Source organism: Tetrahymena thermophila (assembly GCF_000189635.1).
Source record: "Tetrahymena thermophila SB210 genomic scaffold scf_8254638, whole genome shotgun sequence".
In the NCBI taxonomy this organism is placed as follows: Eukaryota; Ciliophora; class Oligohymenophorea; order Hymenostomatida; family Tetrahymenidae; genus Tetrahymena; species Tetrahymena thermophila.
In genome coordinates this window covers 96,763-120,532 of record NW_002476407.1, presented here as the reverse complement: position 1 = coordinate 120,532, position 23,770 = coordinate 96,763, and the positions used below count along the sequence as shown (strand labels likewise).

Here is a 23,770-nt window from a genome sequence, read left to right as displayed (position 1 = left end):
AAATTTCTTTATTAAATTCCTAAAAAATGTCAAACTCAAATATTTTATAAATTGAAATAAGCTTACTTTAAAAATTTTTTGAAAATTCAATAATTAAAGTATTGAAAGTTTTAAATATTACATTTTTAACAAGTGTTGCGAATTTAAGAAGAAAATAATTTGAAATTTGTTGAATATTTAAAAACAATAGGATAATAATCAAAATAAATAAATAACTAACTAACTAATTATGTTATAAAAGCAGTTGTAAATTAATAGTAATAATTGAAAAATAATAAGATTGATTCATAATAAATAATTAAAAAATTAAAATTAGTAAATAAATAAATAATATAAAAAAACTCATCGCATTTAAATTCGAGGGTCGACAACTCTCTTTCTTTAGTTATTATTTAATTAAGTTTATTCTTTATTTTATTTGCTATTTTGATTAACAGTATTACTTTTAATTTCTTTTTGGTCTGCATTTGGGTTTTTGCCTTCTTTCTCATTTTCAGAAAGAGGTTGTGCACTAGAATTATCAATAAAGATAATCTAATTTCCAATGACATCATTTTTGGTTTAGTTTTCTTTATTAATATTTTTATTCTAAGATTCATTTGTAATTAATTTGCTTTCTTAGTTTTATTTTGAGTTTGCTAGTTAATTTTCATACTCTTCAAGTTACTTGTAAGTCAAACGCTAGTTGTTTCTTGAGTTCATCTATAATTTATTATCTTACTATATTACTGAGTAGGGACTTTTATTTTATATTTTTTACTATTAGTATTATTAATTTTGTGTGCTGGTATTTGAAATATTTTTTAAATTTTCTTTGTTCTAGCTGAAATCTTAAAACGTTCTCTTCACATCATCAACTGTACGAATTGGAGTTTTTTTCTTCCCTTGGTGATTAAGTTCATGAATTAAATCAAGAGCTTCTGGTGTGATTTATGGATGGACCATATCAATTTTTTCATCTTAAACCTATCCACATCTATTACAAATATTTCTATATGCAAAATTAAAGTTTTTACAATTACCACATAGCCAATCTCCAGCTCTGGCATCATAATTTCTACCTATAGGTATTTATTAATGATCTTAATTTTATATTTGCTATTATTGCTATTATATTCCTCTAATGGGTGTAACAACTTTCCTAGGTAAAATTTATCCATTATTATGGGCAAAACCATTACTATTATTATTGTTTATTTTATTATTGTCTATATCAAAATGTCTTCTATTTGTTTAAATAGTTGGAGTTAAGCTTCTTCCTCTCACCTATTATTATTATTATAATTAAGGCTGCATTTAAACTTATTTTGATAATTACTAATTATCAAATTAATTAATTCTCCTTTCTCTCATATCTTAGTATATCCTTCTGTTTATATAAGAACTTTCCTAATTTATTTATTATTAAGGTACTTATTATTATTACTATTGTTATTATTGCTACTACTATTATTAGTTGTTTCCTCCCATGATGTCAGAGTTTAAGCAAGCCAGAAGAGGACCTATATTTTATCTAATCATTTCTAATCTTGATTAAATTTCATTATCGATTTCTATTAGAGTTGATTACTAATGGTTTTGCTATTAATTACCATATGTAATTGGTGTTCTTTTTCCTCCATTCAAGTTATTATTTAATACTGATTGTTGGGCTAAATGCTGATGGGTTGGTTGATTTTATTATTTTTAAATAATAGGTGTTATCTTGCCTCCTTTTAATCCTATTGGTGTTACTTTTCCTAAATTTTGCTAGTTAGATTAAGGAATCCCCATTTTTCCTGTAGGAGTAACACTTTTTCTTTAGTGGATATTATTTTATTAATATCCATAAGTATTTTAATGCTATTGAATGTATTGAGGTCTCTGATTCATATTATTATTCATAGCTTATTAGTTGAATGAAGTTTTACTTTATGGAGTAATTGATCTGAGAGGAGTCCTCTAATCTACTTAATTTCTATTTTAGACTTTTTACTGAATTGCATAACTTGGGTTAGTAGTAATTACATTTAAATTTTCGATATCTACATCCTTACTCTCTATATCAAATGTTTAATTTTCAATATCGTCTATATAATCATCATCTATCACAATGTGGTTATCATTTAATTAGCTTCTTAGATTATTTAAATTTTTGTATATAATAGCTTACTTCTAAACGAAATGATTATTTGGCTTAACCATTTTTCTTGTCAAATTTCCATTTAATAGATTTTGAATACTGTAGTTAGGGTTTGGACCATTCAACTATGTTGCTTAAGTATTCTACACTTACAAATTACTTTGATTAGATCTATAATTACTATTTCCCATGTTGTTATTAATTATTGGGTTGCTACTGATATTTTAATTCTACAACATACTCTACATTTGTTGTTCTTTCATTTTTAATCCATCAACTTGGATGCTTAATAATTTACTCAGGCCTTCCATTTCTCTAAGAGTCAATTTCTTTTTTTCTCCACTATTAGGTTTATCACCACTATTTTAGTTAGAATTTTCAAGAGATATTGCTGCTGCTTGAGTAGTATTATTTTTTTGTAGGGCATCTGCAGGTTTTATCTCATTTTAAGATACACCTAGTTTGTTTTAGGGTGTAGGAGATTTGTTATTGTTTGACAATTAAGTTTATACAGGCTGTTGATTTTATTATTAAGCTTTTTTTGCTTAATTCTGTTACTATTAGTTATTAGAGTTTAGATTTTGTGAACTACGATTATTTTATTGCTTTCCCTATGCTTATAAAGAAGGTTCTTATTGTGATCCTTTTTTAGCTTATCTCAAAGGCAGATCTTCTGGCTTTATTTAGCCTTCTTCTATTATATCGTCTTCAATATCATCTTCTTAACTTTCAATTACTATCTTTTACTAGTTCTTTTTACCTTTTTGATCAGAATTTTCTTTTTTCTTAGAACCTCTTACATTTTGTTAAGAGATTTAACCTTTAAGGTTTTCATTTTGATCATCAATTTTCCTATCTATTTTTTTGGAACCTTAAGTAAAATTACTTTAGCTGGCCAACTAGCGTCTAGTACGAGCAGGTTATTAGCGAAGGGGTGCTTCTTCTATGAGAGTTTCTTGCTAAGTGAGTTTTGGTGCTTGTCCTTTAGATTTAATAATATATTTTAAATTTTTGCAAATAAAAAATAATAAAATATTACTTTTTCTTCCTTTAATATTATTATTAGTTTCTTGCTGAATCTAAGTTTTCTAAGGGGAAGACATAGGGACTACATTATTCTAAATATCATCTTCTATAGGGTTGTCATACTTTATTTACTCCTAGCCAGTGTTTTCAATATCTTCCTTCTAAGTTTGATAGCTGGAAGACTATATCTATTCTTCAGCTTTAGCTAGCTTCTACTGATTCTTAATCTATATTTTGGCTCCTTTTTTTTTCTAATTAATTTAAAACAATAAATCAATAAAATAATTTTAATATAAACTTTGTGTTAAGCTATCAGTAAAGAATTTTATTCAAAAAATAAAAAATTTACTTGAGGGGGCATAGAACTCTGTTTTAATTTTTTTTCTTTTATTTCTATTTTTTCTGTCAGAATAATAAATTATTTATCTATTGCTTTTGTTTTCTTTGTATTTTTAAGTATTAATTTTTGATTTATGTGAATAAATATCTAAAAATCAAAATCAAATTTGAATTTCAATATTAAAACAAACAAACACTCTCAAACGGATCTAAATTTTTATCACTGAGGCGCGAAACATCGAATTACTGAAATTAATAAAGCAAACAAATTAAAATGTTTAATGTACTTATTTCAAAAATTTAATATGATAAAAGTTCCTTTTTTTTAATTTTAAACAAAACATATAAATTTAAAAATAGAATAAAGAAAATCTATCTATCTAACTGACTAACAAATTCATTTAAATTAAATTATAAATAAATTCAAAAAAGGTCTTTTTTAAATAAAAATTAATTATTAAAAATTATTTTTACACAAAAAATATTTTTTTGTTGTCTAAAATATTATTAAATAATATTTAATTTCAATAATAATGTTGAAGTTTAAAATTTTTTATTTATAAAATTTCTAAGTTTGAAATTAAATTTTTAAAAATTTACTTTTTATTATGCCAGGCTAAAAAATTTTTTTTCTTAATTTATTAATAGAAACTACTTTAATTTCTTTATTAAATGAATTTTTTAAATTTGTATTCATTTTATTTTTTATTTTACTTATGAAATTTTCTGAATTTAACAAAAAAATAAGCATTTTTCATTTTAAATTGTTTGTTTTATGATAAATGTTAATTATTTACTCATTCAATAATTAATGTAAAAAATAAATAAAATTACATTTAAAATATAGAGGTTGTAAAATAGAAGTAGAACATTAGCTTTTATTTATTTATTAAAATAAATATTTTTAAATTATTATTGATATAATTTTTATAAATTCTATTTTTAAAAAAGTAAAATTAGCACCTGTCATTTTACATTTTTTAATGATTTTTGTTAATTCTTTACTTACTGAATAAATAAAGTAAAAAAAAATATATAATAACATTTAAAATATAGAGATTGTAAATAGAAGTAGAGAATTTTAGTTATTTTATAATAATTTCTATTATTTTTAAATTAAAAATTTTATTACTATACTAATAAATAAGATTATTAAAAGTATTTTATCAAAATTAAAAAAAATATTTTTTTAAAATTAAAATAAATATGGCAAATAGTAGTGAACATATTAGGATATCGATTAAAGATATATTATCTAATTTTTGGATTAAATGTTGATAGCTATTCATATATTCTGGTATATAAAAAATCAAATTAAAATGTTAAAATAATAATTGTCATTTTTCCTTTAAATGCAGCAGTTCTTTCTAATTATAATGCTTAGCCTTTATTTATTTAAAGGCTCTTTTTATTTAGATGAATACATACACTTGCTTTGATTGAAAACTTTGCTATTTAAAAAGATTAAAGTATTAAAACAAGGAAAAGAAAAATATAAGTAAACTTACTAAGCTAAGAAGAGAAAAATTAAATAAAAGCAAAAATTATATTAAAAAGAAAGAAAGAAAAGAATTTTGCTTAAATCCAATATTCAACTATTATATAATCAGAATTACACTCAAGCTCTGCTTTAGTATTTAATATATTTTATTTATAGAGCCATTTCAATAAATTTATTAATCCTCTACATTGAACTGCTAGCATCGAACATAAAGGGGGGTAAAAACACTTAAACAATAGATTAAGAGTCTCATTTTCTTTGTTTTGGATCTACTCAAGCTTTTTGAATAAACAAAGGGTATATAGACAAAAAACTATTAGGGAATTTATTATTATTATATAAAGGATACTCAAAATATTTATTGAGTCAAAAGCAACTAATTTCAAAGCTTAAATTTGAAAGAAATTGATAGCAAATAGACATTTAGCCTTAAAAATTTTATAAATATCTATTAATAATAACATATAAAAAACAAGGAAAGTATTAATTATTAGTTATAAAATATTAACGAGTACAAAGAATACTCTGAATTATAATACATTTTTTTGACGCATTAGAAGATAATATGAGCAGTTATAGTGGAAATACATAAAATAACAGTTCTTCTCTAACTAGCAATTCTTAAAATAGCAATAATAAAGTAAATAAGAGTTCTCAATCGGCTTTTGAAAAAATGAAGTAATAGCTGGAACTTCGTAAATAATTTCTTTCCAAAATGGAAGTTAAAGATGAAAAAGAAATCTTAGCAGGAAACAATATATAAGAAAAAGCTAAAATACAACAGAGTGTAGCATCAACTTTAATTAAAAAATAGCTTTAAATACGAAATCAACATCAAAGTAAATTTCCTTTCAAAACTTCTGAATAAAACCCAATTATTATACAATCACCTAAAGATTTAAACTATATTGAGAGCAAAGAAAATTTCAATAAAGATTAAAACAATCAAGAGAATGATGACGAAGATGATGATGTGCAATATGATCCATATTATAGTGTATATACATTATAATAAGAATATCTTTTGCCAGCTGTCACTTCAGGTGAAAGTTCACCTGCAGTGAGTGATGATGACAGTTCTTTAAAAGGAGAAAGCGTTTCGAAAGGTACAAAATAATTCAATTAAAAAATACCTTAAAGCACTAGCCTCGAAGACGTCCTTATGTATTTAATTGATTCTGATTTATTGTAAATCGATAAGGAGCCTTAAGCTCAAAGAGCAACAAAAAATGATCGTTCTTCTATTTGGCAAAATTGTTATGAGCTACTTTTTTGTAATATCAATGTTACGATGTCTCTGGCTACTTTGAAGAAAGAAATGAAGGAAAGATTCAGGACATTCATTCATGTCAATTTTAAAGATTTTAGAACATTGTACTATTAAGGAAAATATTCGTTGCTTGTAACATTTGGAGAAAAAAATAATGCCCAATTTGTTTATTTTAACTACACAAAAAATTAAATGCAGTATCGTTCTATCCTTGGTGAGCAAATTGAAGTTTATAAAGTAAATGCAAATTATATTGATTTTTACTTAACTTCTAATACCCTGCCTTCAAGCGTTCGCTCTAGAAGCTCTAATTCAAGTTCATCTTCTTCTTCACATACTAATAAGTAAGGATGGTGGATTCCTGTTGTACTTCGTAACATACCGATTCATAATGGAAAACCACAAATTAGTAACCTATTATAAAGCATGAATATCATGCAAAACGTCTTATCAATAGAGGAACCAATCATTCTAAATGAAAAGAAGCATACACTAATAGTTTTTTCTGATCTAGATTCTGCTATTTATGCAATATAACAAATTCCAATCAAACTCAAAGACTTTCCTTACATTAAAGCTAATCTCCATCCATACTATACAAAATAATCTTGGAAGAAAAAAAACATTCATGAAAATAAATATTTTATTTTTTATAAATCGAGCGACAAGCAAGTTTACTAAAGTAACCCTATATAAAATACAACACCTGGATCTTCTACACATTATGAAACTGTCTAGACTTACATAAATTCTTCAAAGACTTGCTAGTTCCTATAATTTAAGAAATCATTCTTAGAAGATGTGATTCAAATGAATAAGATATTTAAGAATAAAAAGAATAGCGACAAAGATGATGATTATAAAAAATTAAGCTAAAGAAGCACTACACCCATATATCATCATGAAAAAAATAACGATAATGAGAATCACGAGATGTTTATCTCATAAAAATCTTCAATGAGAAATGAAAATGAATCACCTTCAGATAAAGAAGAAAATGCTTATCTAGATAACCCTCCATTAACTGATTCCTTTTTAAGGCAAATGCGTGAAGAAAAATATTCTTAACATAAGAGTAAAACTTACAGTTCTCAAGATTTGGCTTCTAGTTAAACAAACAAAGATTAATCAGAAAAAAGCCCCAAGACCATTAAGGAAGATAAGAGAGATACTAAAACAAAAAATCATTACGAATAGAATCGACACTCAACTTCTAAAGATAAAAGTAACACACTATTTGTTAAAAATAATAAATATTAATCGCCACCAGCTCCAACAAAAAAAACTTAATTATAAATTTAACTTTCAATTCATTTTTATCTGAAGAATCTGATATCATCTATTTCCTTCTTAATCTGCCCTTTCTTTTCTTTACCAAACAATAGCACTTTGCTTTCTTTCTTCATGCTAAATAAAATTAATTTAGCAATATCTCATATCCTTTCTTATTTATAAATTTTTTCAATTCTGATACTCATTTTCAACTTATTATTCTTAATGCTGAAGAGGATTCCTGTGATGTTACTTTCTTATACTTTTAACATGATTTTTTAATTTTCTACTACTTTTCAAATATCACATCTCTGAAGAAAATTATGTAAAAGTAAAATTTAACTAGTTCACAGTGCCAACATTTTACTTTAGGAAAAAAAAATAAAAACTATTTTAGATTAATACTTTTATGAAGAGAGTAGTTTTTTCTCTGCCTGTCTATCTATCAATCTACACATCTATCAATAAATCAATCTATATAATAAGCAATTGTGTTTTGATGGAATAAGATAGCATTGAGCTGATAAACATACATAGCCTATAATGAGAAGGCAGATAAAAAGAAATTCTTAATTGATAAACTGTTCTTAAAGTTTTGTTGCATTAAATTAACATTAAACAAATCCTCACAGCACCCAAAATCATGGATGATAAATGAAATAAATATTTAAGTGATCTTATACAAATTAGATATTATAAAAAAATAAATATCTTTCAAAGCAGAGAGAAGATTGAGCAGATGAAATCAATTCTCTCAGCAAAAGTAATTATTACTAATATAACAACTACTTCCTTCCATACTTACTTACATACATAATTCCTAACTTACTACTTCATCAACAGCAAAAAAAAAAAATATGAAAAATTCATTTATCCATTTATAATAATTTGAATTTTATTAATTAATATTTGTTTTTGATGTTTTCCCCTATATATCCACATCTTATTCTTGTAAAATATTATCTTGATAATAAAAAAGGATTATGAATAATTACAATATTTATCACATCACATTTTTCCTTCCTTTTTTCAATCATATTCTATATCAATTTTATCAAAATTACAATAAATTAAATAAATTCTCATTTTAGTTGTAGCAAGTTGGTGGGTGGGTTTAAAAAGTAGTTTAAATTTTTCAATATTAGTAATAAATTATCTTTTAGTTTGTTTATTTATTTTCGTTGATCTAAAAAATAAAAAGGCGATAAAATTTTTTTTATTTAAAAATTAATTTAATTTTACTATCATTTACAGGTCAAAAATAGTAAAAGAAATATGACTCGCCTTATAGAAATGATTCTGAGTAAAACTATTACAATCGAACAAATGAAAAAACATATAAATCGTATAATCGTTAGAAATATTAAGAATCTCCTTACAACAAAAGTAAATTAATTAATTAATTTAACATATTTTAATTTAATAATTTTAAATTTAATTTAAAGATAAAAAAGATTATAGATCTCCTTCCAGGTCTTACAGAGATGAAGGTGATAAATATGCAAATAGGACTCCAGAAAAAAGCTTCAAGTCGTTTAGTAGGACAAGAAGATAAAATGATTCAAATTCAAACAGTAGAAGCCATAGCAAAAAAAGAAAGAACTATAGATACGAAAAAGAAGAATACAATAAAAATTAAAGAAGAAGAACACCAAGCGTTTCTCAATCAGATGATGAGCGCTACAATTATAAAAAAAAATAAAATAAATCTTCTAACAATCAAAAATCAAGTTCTTCAAATAGTGAAGATAAATTTTAAAAATATTAGCAAGAAAACGATGATGAATAAAGATAGTCTGATAATTAAATCTAGATAACTAATCATGAAGAAGAATTAAGAAAATACTTTGAGAATTAAGAGAGAATGTAAAAACAAAAAGAAGATTATAATAAAGAGTAATCTCCATAAAGTTCTGGCATGAGAACTCCTAAAAGCGCTGATTGGGGTTTAAGCAATCATGATAGCAATTCTTAAGTATCAGAGAATAATTAAGTGAATGATGACGAATTGTTATGCATAAACATTGAAGAATAGATAAACAAGCAATTTTAATTAGCTTTAAAAGAATAACAACAAGATTAAAATCGTGGTAATACAAACTTACTTCAAATTGAGAAGTCATCTAATTCAAAAAAGAAATCTGTTAGTAAGGAAGATACTATTGAATAAAATTCATCAAATAAAAATGATTCTAATTTAATGGAAGATTTGTAAAAGGCAATAAAAATTCAATAAGAATAAAATAATAACATCATATTGTAAGAAAAAAATGATTCTAATATCTAACAAGCATTACCAAAAGATGATAATAAAAAGGTTTAATTTTCAACGAATTAAAGAAATGATCCCATAATTTCATAAGCAGCTGAAGAAGATTTAAAGGATATAAGTAGACAATTTAAAGATGAATAAAATAATATAAAAACCTAGCAGTAACAACAATAATAATTATAGGAAGGAAAAATAAAAGATGATAAATAATTAGAAATTGAAACAGAAAATAATTAGAATTAGTCTAGTAAAAATGAGTAAGGGTAAATTGAAACATAAGAAACTATCAAGCCTATGCAAAAAAATAGATCGATAATAAAAGAAATTGAATAATTTGATGATGATGATGAAGATGATGACGATAATAGCAGTATAGATTCAAATAAGAGCAGCTTTCCATCTTCAAGTGGAAGCAGATCTTCAGAAGAATAAGATAGGTAAAGTGTTACGGATGATAGAAAAAGGAATAGAACTAATTCTAACAAGAGAGGTATTAGAGAATACCGCAAAAATAAATATAAAAACAACTACAATAATTATAATACTTATTACCATCACAATAATTATAATCACAGAAATTATAACTAATACTAAAACTAAGGAAATAATAATTACCAAAACTATAAAACTAATTATATGAAATCAAATAATCAATAAGGTAATAGAAATCGCTCAAGAAGCAACTCTAGTTAAAGGTATACAAATAAAAGACCTTATAATGATAAAAACAATAACTCTAATATGAATAATAATAATAATAACAATAATAATTAATTTAATAGATATAATTAGAATCGTAACTTTAATTTTAACAAAGGTCACTATCATGGTGGATATAATAACAATTAATACAATAATTCATATGGAAATTAAAATTATCACAACCGTCGTAGATCATCTTCTGTTATCTCGAAGAGATCTTATTCTTCAGACAAAGATTCTTAATCTCAACATAGAAATAAAAGCTAAAATAGATCTTCTTCAAATTCTATGCCAAAAAAGCTAGTACAATAAAAATCTAGTTCAAAAACTCGCTAAAGATAACACTCACATAGCCCTCCTTCCTAATCACCCTATCAAAAAGAAAAGATAGATTCTAATACTAAAACAATAACTGAAACAACTACTTCAGGATTAACTATCATTAGAAAAAATAAAGCATCAGAAATATAACAAAATTAACAATATAATTAATCGAATTCGAGATCAAACTCAAGGAAAAAAAGCAAGAGCAACTCATAATTCAATAAATGTTATAAAAAGAATAAAAAACCATCTCATTCTCCATCTATATAGAAAAAGGAAAGCCATAACGATAATAAATCACCAAGTTCAGAAGAAGGAGAGTATGATGAAAAAAACTAATAAAATTATCATCACAATCAATATAGATAAAGAGGTGGCTACCAAAAAAATTATAAAAGCGGAAATAATAACAATAATAATTATAGGAGAGAAAACTATAATTATAAAAAGAATAAATATAATCAATATAATTCTAATATGTATGATAGAAGAGTATAGTCTAGAGATTCTTCTCCAGATTAAAATGATAGAAATAAAGAAAGAAGATCAATCTCCCAGTCTCCTCGTTCACGCCCATAAAAATACAATAAAAGAGATAATGAAGTCTATAAGAAAAACCAAAGAAACGAAAAATCTCCTTCATCTCCATTCTCACCACATAATTAACATAATTACAATGGTAATGACTATAATAATAGGTTAAAATATAATAATTATTAAAGAAGCAACTATAAAAACTACAATAATTACAATGATGATAGGCAAAACAAGTATCATAATAAGTATAACAACAATAATAATAATAATAGTGTTTTTAATAAATCTTCTAAGTCAAAGTCTCGTTCTAGATCCTCATATAAAACAAACAACCTGCAAAAAACTTCATCTGGTAAATATAATTGAAGACTGATTTTTTGACTGGTTGATTAACTGATTATCTGATTGAGTGACTAATTAAGAAACTAATTAACGTTAATTTTTTTACTAAAAAAATATAAAAGAAACCTATAAAAATTATATATAAATACATTGAATAAATACATAAATAAATCTAAACATAATACATATATTTTTATTAAAAAGCTATTCAAATATGTTGTATTATAAATAACTCAAATAAAAAAGCTCTAAATATATTTTTAATCAATTTTTTAAATCGATTATATTCAATTTAAATATTTTTAAGTTATAAAATTTTTAAAATAACTAATGAATTATTAGTATTGAAATAAATAAAAATAAAAAGGGTAAAAATATTTAAAAATTTTTAAATAGTGATAAAATATAAATCAACAAACAAAACTTATCACAATAAAGTTTATTTCATAATTTTTTTACAAAAAGGAAAATCATTAAAATAATTTTGATTTTAGTTAAAATAATTTTTTTAGTTAGAAATTTAATTTAAAAAAAAATAAAATATAAAAATTTAGTATTTAGTATTTAATATTTAAATAATAAAGCAATCAACGTAAAATTTATCATAAAAATGTATCTTAAAAAGATTGCTACTAAGGAGAATTAGGCTTACTTATACTTTTTAACTTATGCCACAATTTAAAGTTAGAATCTAATTTATTTTCAATCATAATTTATTTTTTTTAAATAAAGGTATTACTCATTAAGCTAAATGAAGACAATCTATGACTATTGTTTCTTTTTAATATCTTTTTTTAAATGTTCTATTATTAATATTAATTAATAGTAGTAGTAGTTAAAATAAGATTTTTAACTTTCTTCCAGCTTTAATAAAATATAAAATACATCAATAAATAAATAAAATAGTTTAAAAAATTATTTTTTTCTGAAAAATGTAAATAAATAATTTAATAAATTACTTACTTTTTAAAAACTCTCAATGAATTATATTTATCATTGAAAAGTATATTATATAAATCAAAATGGTGAATCTTTAGATACCTTACAATACACGATTAATTATCTTATCTATCTAATAACTTTTTTAGCATTTATTTTATCCCAAAGAAGCACTTGAAGTTAAAAAGCATATACATATTTCTTTTTATTAAAACACTTAAAAGACTAGAAACCAAAAAGCCTAATATTTAAAATAAAATATTAATTAAAGATACAAAAAAAAAATAAATGCTTATTATTATTTAAAAAAATAAGTATTTATATTTGAGTTACTAATTAAAAATATTTTATTTAATTAAATAAGAAGAAGACCATTTAATAAAGTTAGGTTATTTCAATCCAATAACTCATTTTTCGACCTCTTCTTTTTTAATTATACAAAAACATGCTTTTATTTAATATCTTAAAAAAATATTTATAAATAAAAATATTTCTTTTTTTCAATAAATATTTGCTAATTTTCTTTTTATCTTAGCTCTATTACAAAAATTAAGTTATAATTACCAAATAAAATTATGAAGAGAAGCATCATTATAACTTAAGATATTTAATAAATAAAATTATCTTAGTTTTATTAACTAAGCAAGGCTACCCAAAATATTATCAATGTTAAAATAGCAGATTTTTTTTCCAACTTATTGATCTTTCTATCCTCATATGGATTAAACTTAATCAGTATTAATAAATATATTGTTTAGCAACATAATAGTGATTGAGTTAAAGTTATAAAACTTTTGTTAAATATTGAAGCAAGTATTGATACTATAAACTTGTATTAAGTTTTGATTATTTCCCACCACCACCTATTTTTTTTATATCCTTTAAAATAATAGCCATACCTTCTTATCACAGTAAATTGTTTACTATTTTATCCTTTTTAGATATTTTTGAATAATATATAAAAAATAATTATAGGCTACACCACTGATACTAAAATCAAAATTGGTGAAATAAGAAATGCAATATAGTAATAATGCTCTTATGTGTAACATATTTCATTCATTTAACTTTTCATAAAATATTAATTATCAAATCTTTCACAAAAGATCAATTCCAAAGCAGATTACTATATATTAGCAGTCGTAATATAAGAGAATAATATCAAAGTACTTATAACCATATTTATGTTATTATATTTTGCATCTTCATAAAAATAATTTTGAGGTATTAAATTAAACTATATCACCAAAATAATTTTTATGATAATATATATTAAAGCAAGAGTAAGCAAAGGAAGTATAATAGATATATAAAGAAATCTTAAATACTGTAATTTTAAGTTTAGATTTAAAGACACTAATAAACAGTCTAGAGACTATTTAAATATGTATGCATGCTATGAACTTAGTTAAAGTATAGAAACCATAGAATTAAAAGATTCAGATATGTTGATATATTTGAGAGTAGATAAGATATAAAGCTGATTAATAATTATCTTAAGAATAACAGATGATTAAAAGATGAATTGAGAGACTCCCATATTTAAAATATTTAGTTTTTGTAAGAGGTTAATCTAACAAATCTTGCAATTATTATTTTATGATTCTACTGTCATGAAAATTAAATAAAATAAAACTAAAATGACTATAAAAGTTTATTTATAAAAATTATGACTTATTTCAGAGCATTTTTCACATTGAGGTTTTGAAAACTCTAAGGAAAATACTTATCCATATTTATCTCCCCATAATATTCCATAATTATCACAAGCAGAACATAAAGCCCCAGTATAGCCAACAGCGCAATAACCTTTTGACTAATCTCCATTACATTAAGTAAAAGTATTACTGCATTAATAAATTTAATCAGATGAATTACTTATTCTCCTATTTGATTAAATAATTTTTAAAATTTTATTTATCTAATTTATTTACCAATAATTTTCTCTTAAATTAATTTGATTCAAGTAGCATGATTCGACTTGAGACTTATCACATTCTCTACATTAAATCTATTAACTTTTTTCAGGTTTTATTAGTGAATAAGTCCCATTTTAGCATTAAGAACACTCATATAACTAACATCCTTCGCAATTTTGTTTATAATATTCTCCAGCTTCGCATTGTCTAAACTCTATCTTAATTTAGATATTATTACTATCTATAAATTGATTAGTGCTATTGGCTACTCTCATTCCTTTGAGTTAAAGCACCAAAGAAGAATTACTTTTAGGTACTCCAGTTATTTTAAAATTATTCATTAAGCAACCAATTTTATTCCATCCATAAAAAGAGTAATCAACAGAAATTGCTCCATCTAATTTTATTACTTCTGATTGTAAATTTGTAAAATTTTGATTAATAAACACTCTACAACTATATTATCTAATTTCATTCAATAAATTTTAGCTAATTGAATCTATTTTGGCTAAAGAAAAATTAATTAAAAATACATTTAAAAAATAATATTTATTTTACTTTGATTTTAGAAATCTATTTATTAAACTATATCTTTGAATTCATCTAAAAACTATATAAATAAATCAAAATTATTTAATCCACTTCTAAAATTATGAAAGGTTATGTTAGGGTACTATCTTATATCTACATCGAAATTACTACTTGGGAAAATTGATGCATATTTAGGATAGCTAGCTATTTAATTTCCAAATATAATAGCTTTATTTTACCTGCAGTAGTTAAAACTATAGGTTTTACAAGAATCTTTCATGTTCTTTTATTTATTAAATAAAAAGCTTGGCTTTAAATTTAAATACCTAATAACACCACCTACACCAGCTAAGTTATATTTAAAGCTAGTATAATTTATCTGCAGTTCAGAGTTATCTAATAGCAATGCTCCTCCACTTCTATTTGTATTAAAAAGATATTTCTTATAAAATAATTATTTTTAATCATAAATAAATTTTGAATATTATTTTTTGAAATCAAAACTAAAGAAAAGGTTTTAAATATAATACCCAAGTGCTTAATTATTATTAAAGTTTGATGATATGATAAAAGAATCAATACCACCAGAATTAATAATATAAATTGATCCTCCATCGTTCTATGCAGAGCAATATTATATATTTATATCAGATAAAGTAAACCTATTTAAATTATTGATATATAAAAACCCTCCATCTTAGCTAGCTTTTGCATAACTGGAATTAATGCTGTCTAAGCTTAAATCACTTTGAAAAGCATATATACAACCTCCAAATGAAGATGTGCAATTATTAAATTAAGAACTAGAAATATTTAATATTGAATTTTCAGAGTAAATAGATCCTCCATATGTACTTTTATCATTCTTAAACAAGCTACTCCATATAATCAACTAGCTTTATAATAAATAAATAGATCCTCCCTTATTAGAAATATTCTCTTCAAACGATATATTGTTCATAATTACAGATGAATTAGAAATGATACTTATTATTGACTATTGCTAGTTTGTTTCTTAAGACAGATTTTATTATACTTAAGAATCTATGAAAAGTAAATTTGATTATACAACTAATAGCAAATTGTTTGCTTTATTATTTTATAAAAGGATTTGGCTTATTTAATTTTTATTTTAAGAATCTTAAAGAACTAGTAAACTTTAAAATCCTTGATTTTAAGTAAAGCTTAAATCTGATGAATTGAAGTATAATAGCTAGCTTAGACTAAATATGGATATTTAATTATTTTAAAATGCACTATTTTGTTATATTTAGCATTAATTTAATGTCAAATTACTAGTTTTAATATCTAATATAGAATTAATAGTTATTAATTGGCTAATATTAAAAAAATTATTTTATAGATTAATATTCTTTAACTAAACATTATCATTAGTTATTTATTGCAGAATAATTATATTGTTTTAAGTTTTTTATGAGCTATGACTGTAAGATAAAAATAAAATATCTCTATTATAAAGCAAACTTGTTCCATTAATGGTCATGTTCTAAATGACATTACTTAGTATGAAATATATCCCATTTCCAATATTTTAATTTAAGACAAAATTTTATATTTCAACTTTAAAATAATTAGATATATATAAGGGTGTTGCAGCATATTGTGTACTGTCATAATGAAACTGTGAGCTACTTATTGTCAAATCAGAAAATATAATTGAGGTTTTTTGATTGCTAATATCATCTTAAAAATTAAAAAGGGTAATCTATTTATATGAACACTAAGATATTTCTACTTCCTTAATTATTATTGTATCTATTGAAGAAAATTTAAATAAATTTACTAATGTTTGGCTACTCATTTAAATATTTTAAAATTACAAATTTTAAAAAATTAAGGTATCAATTAAGCTTATATCAAATTAGAACAAGCTTTGATTAGTAAATTAAATGTTCTTGAGGACAAAGGTACTTAAATTGTTTATTTTAAAAATTTAATTATTTGATACTGATTTTGATTATTATATGTTAAAGTTTTCTAAAGATATATAATCATATCCTTAGAAAGAGCTGAATAATTCTTAACTGACTATAATAGACTAATTAATATTGTAGGTAGGATCAGATATTATATTTAATTGAGATATTTATGAAAAGGTAAAAGGAGATAAAGGTTATAAATAAGTTTATTTATCTACAGTCAAAGTAAATATCATATCTTCAATTTAAAAATAATTTGAAATTTACTAATACACGTCTTGTATTGAAAGCAAGACCTCTGATATTTAGTTATAAGATAATATTTCTTTGCAGCTATTGTCTCCTTAGATTGGAAGTTAAACTTTAGTTATTTTGCTGATAGAATATAGCACCAGTTAAATAAATATATTATTTTAATCTTTGATTATATTATAGCTTGCTATTTAACCTAACGAATAATCTCCTTAGTAACTACCAATTAAACTAATATGACTTTATTTATAATTTATCTAAAAAATGAATATTTAATGATAATACGCATCTATAAAATAATCTTTATTCACAAAAATGATTTAATTTAATGTCTCTGTATATTTTTAAGTTAGTTTAAGTTTTGTTGTAAACCTACCATAAACTATATCTTAAAAAGTGGATAATGAGTTAATTCGATAATTTCCTACACAGCTCTGTATGATTAAATCATACTCTTAACAGAAATCTAGTTTATACGTATAACCCACACATGGACTTTTAATTTAAGTAATTTAGTTCAGATTATTTATGCTATATAAACCCAAATAATAGTCTGAAATCCTTTTTATGAATAGCTAATTTATAAAATAAATTAATAAATTTATTAAATGTTTAAAAATTGATTATTATTACATTATTGTTAAAATATATAATTTTGTGAGCATGAGAACTTTTACCAGGAAGATTAAAATCAAGTTTATTGATAGTATTTAAATCTATTGAAATTTAAATGTATCCAAAACTTCCATCAAAACCAGAGGCTAATATAATGTAAAATTCATTTAATTAGATCAATTAATAATTAGAGATAGCTTGATTTAGTATTTTGGTTTAAAATTTGCTCAAAATCTAATTTGATTGAAGTGAAAAACAAATGATTTCTCCTTATGTTGTTGTTGCGAAGAAAGAACCAGTTTAAAATATTTACTGCAATTAGATAATACTTTAGTTTGGATCTAGTAAAATCTACTAATAAATAGAAAAGCTATCTAGACTAAATACAGTAAATTTGTTAGTTAATGCACAAATTAAAAATATTTAGATTTAAATGCTATTCATACATTTTAATTGCTGAACATTAATTATATCTAATGTATTTATATTGAAGAAAATCGTTTAATCCCTTGTAAAAAGAACTGCTAAGTTTTAATATCCACTCAAAGATAAAAATCTACTTTCTGCCTCATTAGATTCAAATTAACTGTTTACAAAAAACCCATATAGAAGCATTTAAGTAGAATAATTCCAAAATTAGACTATATTTCCAAGTTAATGAAATATTACTCCTTGATCAGTTATTAAAGTAGATAAAATGCCTATTGTTATAAAATTCTATTATTAAATATCAAATTAAATGCTTAATCTTACCTTCATATCTAAAATACAATTCATTTTAATTTGGAGAAATTAATTCAAAAAGATTATAAAATATAAAACTGTTATCTTCATAACTAGTTAACACTATAAGATTAAATTGTTTGCTCAAAGAAATAAAATCTACTTAACTGAACATTGCTTAAATTGCTTTGAGAATATTTAAATCAGGATAAGATAATATATACATAAAGCCTTAGTAATCTACTACTAAAACCAAATTGTTATCATAATCTAATAAACCACTTGTAAGGGAATATGTTAAAAAGCGTTATGATCTATTTTTAAATTATAAAACGAGATTTTATTTTGAGTAAAATAATAATTTATTTACATTAATATAGGTGAAGTAATATTTTAGTAGTTCCATAATTTTACATATTAATCATAACTTTTAAGTATAAATAATTAATTAATTATTGATATAGTTTTTTAAATAAATTACCCTATTGTTGTCAAATACATATTTGCTTCATCTATTAAGAGCTACTGAATCCACCCAGTATGAGCATGCTAAAATGCTATTTAGCGACAATTTACATCAAAAATACGAAAATCTCCATTTTGCTTTTAAATTAATTTATTAACATTATTTTTTTTAATTAATAAAAAATTAAAAAAATACATCCCATAAGATTTGCAAATTATGACTATAATCAAAATCTCCATATATACCCATTACTTAGCATCTTTATTTTAGTGTATTATAATCTACAGTAACACCCCACCAATTATACTAAAACAAAAAAAATTTAATAAATATGAAAGATTTAAGAAAATTTACACCAGTCATCAAAATAGTTTTTATTTCAGGATAAAATACAATTGAGCAAACAAACGATGATTAAAGTATGCTATCAAGCAGCTTAATCATTTAAAAATTATTTAGGTCCCAAACTATTACACTTGCTGGATATTCGCAGCCAGAAAAAAGTCTGTTAGAATAGCTGTCATAAAAAAAGTAAAAGACTTAGTAGCAATATTTAATATTGTGATCCAAAGTAGCTTATAGTTTTTAAGAGCTTAGTTTATAAACAAATATTAAATTTACTTAATTGTCTTAAAATCCTAGCAAAAGGTAATCTAACTACGGAATATATTGTATAATGTAGGCTAAAGAGAGGTCAAAATCTACCTAAAATTGTGGAAGATATTCTTAAGATAATGGATTATAAATAATAATTTAATCACTTAAAATAAAAGTTATTCCAGTCATTTCATCTATCCAATAATTTGTCAGTGAATAATTTATCTAACTAATTAGAACAAGATTTGTCAATCTTTTTGAAGAAATCTTTTATTAGACATTAAGATTTTAATTTAAAATAATTTAAGGGAATTAACAAAAGATTTAAAAATAATTTAAATTTCTTAAAAATTCTATTTGAAGTTTACTAAAATGAAATTTTATATTCAGTTTTTATAACAAATATTTTTTAATTAATAAAAAAATAAAAGATAAAATGATAATAAAAATAAAAAGTATAATTAATTACTTATAGCTAAGATTAAAGTAATAAATTATTGTTTGATTTATCAAACTTAAAGATTAAACAAGATTAATAATTATTGTAAGTCGAAACAATAGCATTAGCTTAATAATCATAAATTAAGATTTGACCATTTAAATAACTAATTATTACTAAATTAATATCTTGTTGTATATTGAAAGCGGTTAATTTATTATCTTCTATTTTTATATGATATAAAGATTTTACTGCAAATACATCTATTACAGTAATTATAAAGCTACTATCTAAGCATATGAAGAGAGCTTTAGAGTTGTCATATTAATAATTTAGTATCTAGAGATTATTAAAATCTATCATTTAATCATTTTATGTTAAGAAATTTTTGAAATAAAGTTAAGATGTTCTCTAAATTATCAAAGTGTTTTATGCTTTTGCTAAGAAAATTGAATTACTTTGTCCTGAATAATAATTTATTTGATTTTATAAATTAAATTGACCACTAATATACTGAAAAACCTTTTTTATGAAATTATTTGAAAATAAATTTAAATAAAATTAAAAACTACTTATATAGATGTATCTTGAACGCATATTAGTGTTTAAGTTGGGTTGATATATTAAAAGTATGAAAATTAAATTTTTTATCCTGCTACGATATAACTGGTAAGTGTATTTCCATTTTCTGGAAAATATCTAAACATATACAAAACTCTTGTTATTTCTACTAAAAACTATTTAGACATTTCTAAGAAGAGTATATTATTATTTGTAATAATTCCATTTTTAATTAAAGTACAATTATAAAGAGTAGGAAAATTAGATTCCTTCGTAAATCTATAAATGGCATAATTTGTACTTCCTTTATCTAAGCCTAATAGATATCCGTTTGTTTTGTCTTAATACAATTAAAATGTATCTTTAACTTAGCTGTTTTTGTTAGGAAATGGTATAGTATCTAATAATTTTACTTCTTGGTAATCATAGATTTAAATCATCGCATTTATTGTAAAATTAGTGTATAAAACCATCTATAAATTAATTTAATAAAAGAATATATTATTTTCATGAATTAAATCCTTGTATAAACTTTGAATTAGATTATTAAAGTAAATTAAAAGATAAAATCTAATATTTGAAATTGCATATTCAAACTAAAAAATTATAAATCAAGGCTTATTTATTACAATAAATTTATTTAATTAATCTAGCTAAATAAAAATCAAGATAAATATAGCATAGAAGTGCTATAAATATTAAAAATTAGCAATAAATTATTTTTTTAACTTTAAAAAGTGATCATTGTGTTATATAAAATAAATTAGTACTAAGTTGATTAAATATTGAAATGAAAGTAATAAATTTTAATATTTGTAAAACTAAATAAAATTTATAAATTGAATTACCTTGTTAAGTTATTTATCTATAATGAAAAATAATGGTGCACTATATTCCTTAATAAATTACAACTATTGATTATTAATTGAAGACCAAATTTACAAATTTCCTCCGAAATCACTATATATTACTCTATTTATTTTAATAAAAATAATTAGAAACCATACAAATTTAATAAAACAAGTTACCTATTCAATTCGTTATCTACTTCTAGCTAAATTGGTTGATCATAGTTAGATTATCCATTTGAAAAGTAATTCATTAAATAATTAATTCTTGATGTCCTTATATCAATGCTAGAAACAGAGTAAGTTTGGCTAAGGATTACACTATTTTAAACAACAAAAGCTTAAATCCAATTTAACCCTAAATTTTAGCTTTTGAAAAGAATTGGTTTTTTTTCTAATAATGAATACACAAAAATATAAGAATCAGAAACTATTGCTACTTCATCTTTTTCATTTATTGAGCCAAACTTAAAGTTTATAACTCCTTGAATTTTTGTATAATTTGAATCTCTCTAGTCGCAATAAATTTTTTAAAAATCTGGATTATAAATTATTTTTTGTGATTTTATTTCCCAAATTGTAAATAAGTTGTTATTTCCTATTAAGATTAAAATATCTTCTTACTTGCTTACTAAAACATTTGTTGATATTTATGAAAACGAAGCCATAAACTGAATAGTATTATTTTTATATGATGTAACCAAATTTTAACCTTAGCTTGACTTATAAGAAATAGATATTTGATTTTAGGTGCTATAAAGAGATTATAAATTCTTAAATTAATTAATTTGAAATAAAAGGATAAATACTCTTTTCTATATGTCGTAGGAGTATAACTACCCTTGTTGGTTCATTATTAAAAATCTTCTATTTATCTTATCATTAAAGCAATTTGAAAATATATTAGCAGTATCAATATTTAAACTATCGAACTGAATGTTATAATCTTAAGAGAAATCAATAATATAAATCTAAATTAAAAAAAAGATAGTTAAAATAATATATTTTTGTTTATTATACCTTTGTGTCATCCCAGGTCAATACTAACATTTCTTCAGAATTGAGGCATGAGTTAGGTTATAATGTAATTATATTTGGTATTTGTACAACATTTTATTTGAATCCATTACCTGAATTCCATGTTATTACTCTACCATTCGCATCTAAAGTATGAATAAGTGATGCTTATAGTTGAGGCCTGTCATCTTTATCAATTTAGTAGAAGGCAACATTTTCCTACTGCTCAATAACTTTGAGTTATTTATTAATCTCAAAGTTAAAAATACCAACAGTGAAAGGATCGTAAACTACAGCTGCGATATCTTAGAAATCACTTTAAGGATTAGATTTTAGTAATAAAATCTGTTTTACCCTTAAGTCTTAATTTGTGCATCCATCTAATCTAAATGGACATCCTACAGCTTTAATTTTAACTGCTTAAAGTATTATTATTAAGAAAGTAGAAGCAATCGAAATTGGAATTATCATTCTTTTTAATTATTTTTATGTTAATTTAATTGTATTTTTTAAATAAATTACCCTGAATAATTTAAAAACCTCTTATTTTTATCGAAAAATTAAATATGTGTTTTCTACTTATTCTCTTAAGGATTATATTGACTCTAAGTTGTTAATTTGAAAATATTAAATTAACTTTAAATGATTTGAGTTTTTTAAATAAATGATTTTCACCTCTATTAATGGTAGTTATTTGATATTACTTTATTTTAAATCAAATTTTTTATTATGCAAGAAATTATTTACTTTATTTTATTTTTAATGGAATTATTGCTAATTGCGGATTTTTTTTTATGTAATAGAGAGATAAATAGTGATAGGTTACACCTATAACTATTTATCTTTCTAATAGAAATTAATATAATATTAAATAAATTTATATATCAGTATTTTATATATATTCATGTATTTTGTATGTAGTTTATAATAATTTAAATAAATTTAAAAATCAAATACAATAAATAAAATCTAAGAAAAGTAATGAAGAATCAGAAGAAAAATGGTACGGTAAGTTAGTTAATGATGTTAAAAAAATTATTTTTATAACTATGTAATATTTTTTAATTATTGAGTTTATAATCTTTTTGAAATTAATAAAAAAATAAAAAACTATAAAAATAATGTTGACTTTAAATAAAAAAATATATTTAATTAGTGAGTAAGAAATTTAATTTAAAAAAAAAAACGAGATAAATAAAATAGAGAGTATTTATTA

At 22.5% G+C, this 23,770-nt stretch overlaps 4 protein-coding genes across 4 annotated transcripts; 1 reads left to right on the top strand and 3 right to left on the bottom strand. All coding sequences in view use genetic code 6, as the record gives it.

Moving 5' to 3' along the window:
• Positions 1–342: 342 nt before the first annotated feature.
• On the bottom strand, positions 343–3,629 carry TTHERM_00188610 (hypothetical protein; the record flags this gene model as incomplete). Its single annotated transcript, XM_001016537.2, has 3 exons — positions 3,498–3,629; positions 3,162–3,399; positions 343–3,104 (listed from the first exon to the last, which is right to left on the bottom strand). Exons 1-3 carry the CDS (start codon positions 3,507–3,509, stop codon positions 343–345), a joined length of 3,012 nt encoding a protein of 1,003 aa, XP_001016537.2. The 5' UTR covers positions 3,510–3,629.
• Positions 3,630–5,553: 1,924 nt separating this feature from the next.
• Positions 5,554–11,731, top strand: TTHERM_00188600 (hypothetical protein; the record flags this gene model as incomplete). Its single annotated transcript, XM_001016536.2, has 4 exons — positions 5,554–5,827; positions 5,885–7,483; positions 8,785–8,916; positions 8,976–11,731. 4 exons carry the CDS (start codon positions 5,554–5,556, stop codon positions 11,729–11,731), a joined length of 4,761 nt encoding a protein of 1,586 aa, XP_001016536.2.
• Positions 11,732–13,359: 1,628 nt separating this feature from the next.
• Positions 13,360–13,698, bottom strand: TTHERM_000188555 (transmembrane protein, putative; the record flags this gene model as incomplete). Its single annotated transcript, XM_012797749.1, has 1 exon — positions 13,360–13,698. One exon carries the CDS (start codon positions 13,696–13,698, stop codon positions 13,360–13,362), a length of 339 nt encoding a protein of 112 aa, XP_012653203.1.
• Positions 13,699–14,085: 387 nt separating this feature from the next.
• Positions 14,086–23,025, bottom strand: TTHERM_000188553 (transmembrane protein; the record flags this gene model as incomplete). Its single annotated transcript, XM_012797748.1, has 16 exons — positions 14,086–14,141; positions 14,321–14,532; positions 14,581–15,073; positions 15,124–15,515; positions 15,627–17,863; positions 17,922–18,604; positions 18,657–18,940; positions 19,108–19,229; positions 19,288–19,398; positions 19,447–19,956; positions 20,159–20,650; positions 20,701–21,162; positions 21,538–21,661; positions 21,718–22,290; positions 22,378–22,508; positions 22,558–23,025. The coding sequence occupies 16 exons, from the start codon at positions 23,023–23,025 to the stop codon at positions 14,086–14,088; spliced, it is 7,350 nt and encodes a 2,449-aa protein (XP_012653202.1).
• Positions 23,026–23,770: the final 745 nt, after the last annotated feature.